This window comes from Stegastes partitus, unplaced genomic scaffold, assembly GCF_000690725.1.
Source record: "Stegastes partitus isolate 25-593 unplaced genomic scaffold, Stegastes_partitus-1.0.2 Scaffold502, whole genome shotgun sequence".
NCBI lineage: Eukaryota > Metazoa > Chordata > Actinopteri > Pomacentridae > Stegastes > Stegastes partitus.
In genome coordinates, this window is record NW_007578233.1 from 106,449 (window position 1) to 109,453 (window position 3,005).

Here is a 3,005-nt window from a genome sequence, read left to right on the forward strand (position 1 = left end):
TTGAAGGGGATGAGGAACCAGAGGAGGGCGATATCTGGACGGCTGGTGGAGCACAGAGACGTAAACAGTGTGTTAGACCAATAGCACAAAGAGACATCTGACAAGACGTTCATAGAAAACGTTTTCTACTGTGAACTTTCAGAGGTTTCCACTTTCAGGAGTGTGAGAGTTTGTTAGGTGTGATTTGGGAATGACTGCAAGCACATTGCATTGACCTTTTGTCTAATAAAGTAATCTTACTTCGACTAGATTCTTCACTGTAAAAAAAAAAAAAGAAAGGAAAAAAACAAATGACTATATTTTACAGTCAACATGTAAATGTTCTTTTTCTGTGATTTTCCAAGATATCTTCAGTAATTTAACAGAGAACGCATGTAAAATATCATTTAAAATATATTTAGCATTTTTTATGCTTTTTAAAAAAAATATATTGGCAAATATCTCAAAAATAACACTTCTTTGCTGATTTAAAGATAGCAAACATAGTGTAGTTTTACAGATTATCACAGACAGACTGTGGGCATTATTCACAGTTTTGGCCTGTATCTTTATGATTATGCAAATTATATTTTTAATGTGATTTTATTAGTTACTATTTGCTACAGATAATGTTTTGACAAAACAAGGAAAATCGTTGCAGAGTCAGCTGTTTGGAGCTATGGTCAAAAGATCACTGGTACCTGTAGTGGTGGTAAACTAGAAAGTCATTGGCGGATACCAAGGTGAAGAAGGTCATCAGGCTAAAGAAGGAGGTCTTTCAGGCCTGGTTGTCCTGCAGGTCTCCTGAAGTAGCAAACAGGTTCCAGGAGGCCAAAGGGGCTAAAGCTGAGGCAGTCGCAGAAGCAAACACTTGGGTGAAAGAGAGTTTGGATAGGCTACAGAAAAGGACTTTTGGTTGGCCTCAAGGAGGTTTTGACAAACTGTTCGATACCTCAGAAAGGTATGTACAACCAAGGGGCAAACAACAGCCCCGTATTGAGGATACTGTTGGGCGCTGGAAGGAGCACAACGCTTCAAGGAACTCCTTAACACGGTTAACACAACCTCTGCTGAGAAGGCAGAGTCTAAAGTCTCAGCAAAACCTTGCCCAGGTCCATGGCAGAAGCCACAGAGGTAGTCAAGAAACTGCAGGCGCAGGGCACTGCATGTAGACAAGATCGCCCTGAGATGCTGAAGGCTCTGGACATTGTTGGGCTGTCTGTCCCGACACGCCTCCTCAATTCTGCATGAACACCAGGAACGGTCACTCTGGAGTGGTGGTTCCCAATTTTAAAGTGGGGGACTGGAGGGTGTGCTCCAGCTATCGGGGTATCAAACTGCCCAGCCTCTGCGGAAAAGTTCATTCCAGGGTGCTGGAAAGGAGGCTCAGACCAGCTGTCAAACCGAGGATTCAAGAGAAGCAATGCAGATTCCATCTTGGCCGTGGACCAGAAGACCAGTGGACCAGGTCTTTACCCTTGTAGAGCTGCTAGGGGGTCATGGGAGTCTGACCAAGGAGTCTACATGTGTTTTGTGGATTTGGAAAAGGTTTATGACTGTGTTCCCAAAAGAGCCCTGTTGGGGGTACTGTAAAATGAATGGCCGTTACGAGTCATTCGGTCCTTGTACAACCAAAGTGAAACATGTTTCCTGTGGGTGCTGCACCCTGCCAGGGATGCCTCTTGTTGGCAGTCATGTTTGTGACAGTCACATTCAGGGACAGGATCTCAAGGTGTGGTCAAAGCGTTGGCTGTGATGAGTAGCATGTCCAGTTTGAGAACCTCAGGATGACATGGCTCTGCTGTGTGTAACAGCCAGGACAAGAGTCAGCACCTTGGTGCTCAGTCAGCAGTAATGCAGTTTTTCTACTGGACCGTCGTTTTGAAGACTGAATTCAAAGTCGATATACATTATAACACTCACCTATAGTCAATGACCTCCGGGTGGGGACCTAAAGAATGAGGTTGCGGCCGTAATGAGTTTGCTCCGTAGGGTGCTTGGGCTTAGCCTCCGAGACAGGATGAGAAGCTCAGAAATCTGGCAGAAACTTGGAATAGTGGAGTGGTGGGGCATCTGACAAGGATTCCTTCGGGGCACCTTTCTTAGGATGTTTTCCGGGCCAACCAGCTGGGAACAGACCCCAGCGTAGACTTAGGACTCATTGGATTACCATGCATCTCATCTGGCCTGGAAACACCTTGGGATTCAACAGGAGGAACTGGGAAGCCTGGTTGGGAAGAAGGACCTGCTTCACCTGCTGCCTCCATGACCCGAGCAGAGGAAGATATATGGATGGAAGTACCTCAACATTTTACTTGAGGACAGTAAGAGAGTAAAAGTTTTTTTCCCCACCACTGCACAGTAACAAGGACATGTATACAGATATAACATAAACGCCAGAAAACGGAAGGTTTCAGAGGTCAATTTAATCACAAATTTGAAATATCATACATTGACACAAAAGCAGGAAACCTGAATTCCAACACATCACCTATGCTCAATAAGCTCACTTTTTCTAACAGATAAAACGTGTATAACCAGTTAAATGGTAATTTATTTCCACAAAGGTGAGCAGTAAACATTGAATGGATTGAATGGGAATACAGAGAGCATTTCAAGACACAAAAAAACTACGTAATTATCACAACAACAGATGCAATATAAGATTTGTACACATTAATAACCAGTAATAGATACACCCAGGATGTATTACTAGCACTGCTATAGTACTCTTTCAAAGGAGTTATTCTATGAAATGGTAAACTGGAAAAACATTCACAAAACAATATGAATTCTTATTGAAGGCACACCAGTTGAAAAAGTGAAAAGCTGAGCTGTTCTTTTTAAGCTCCCAACATCTTCTTGACCATGTATCCAGGCATGTTGTAGAGGAAAAGAGCCACGATGGCCAGCAGCAGGAGAGCGGTGACGATCTTGATGGTCAGCCACCTGTACTGGTCGCATATCAGGTGTTTCGCAGCCTTGAAGGGGATGAGGAACCAGAGGAGGGCGATATCTGGACGGCT

The 3,005-nt window shown here is 43.9% G+C and overlaps 1 protein-coding gene across 1 annotated transcript in view; it reads right to left on the minus strand.

Moving 5' to 3' along the window:
* LOC103361409 (otoferlin-like) overlaps positions 1-3,005 on the minus strand; it is a 26,327-nt gene that overhangs the window by 3,259 nt on the left and 20,063 nt on the right. The window contains exons 41-42 of the mRNA XM_008287477.1: positions 2,836-2,960; positions 1,088-1,222 (exon numbers count right to left, since the gene is read on the minus strand). Coding sequence (XP_008285699.1) covers positions 1,088-1,222; positions 2,836-2,960 — 260 coding nt within the window. The remainder of the gene's footprint in view (positions 1-1,087; positions 1,223-2,835; positions 2,961-3,005) is intronic.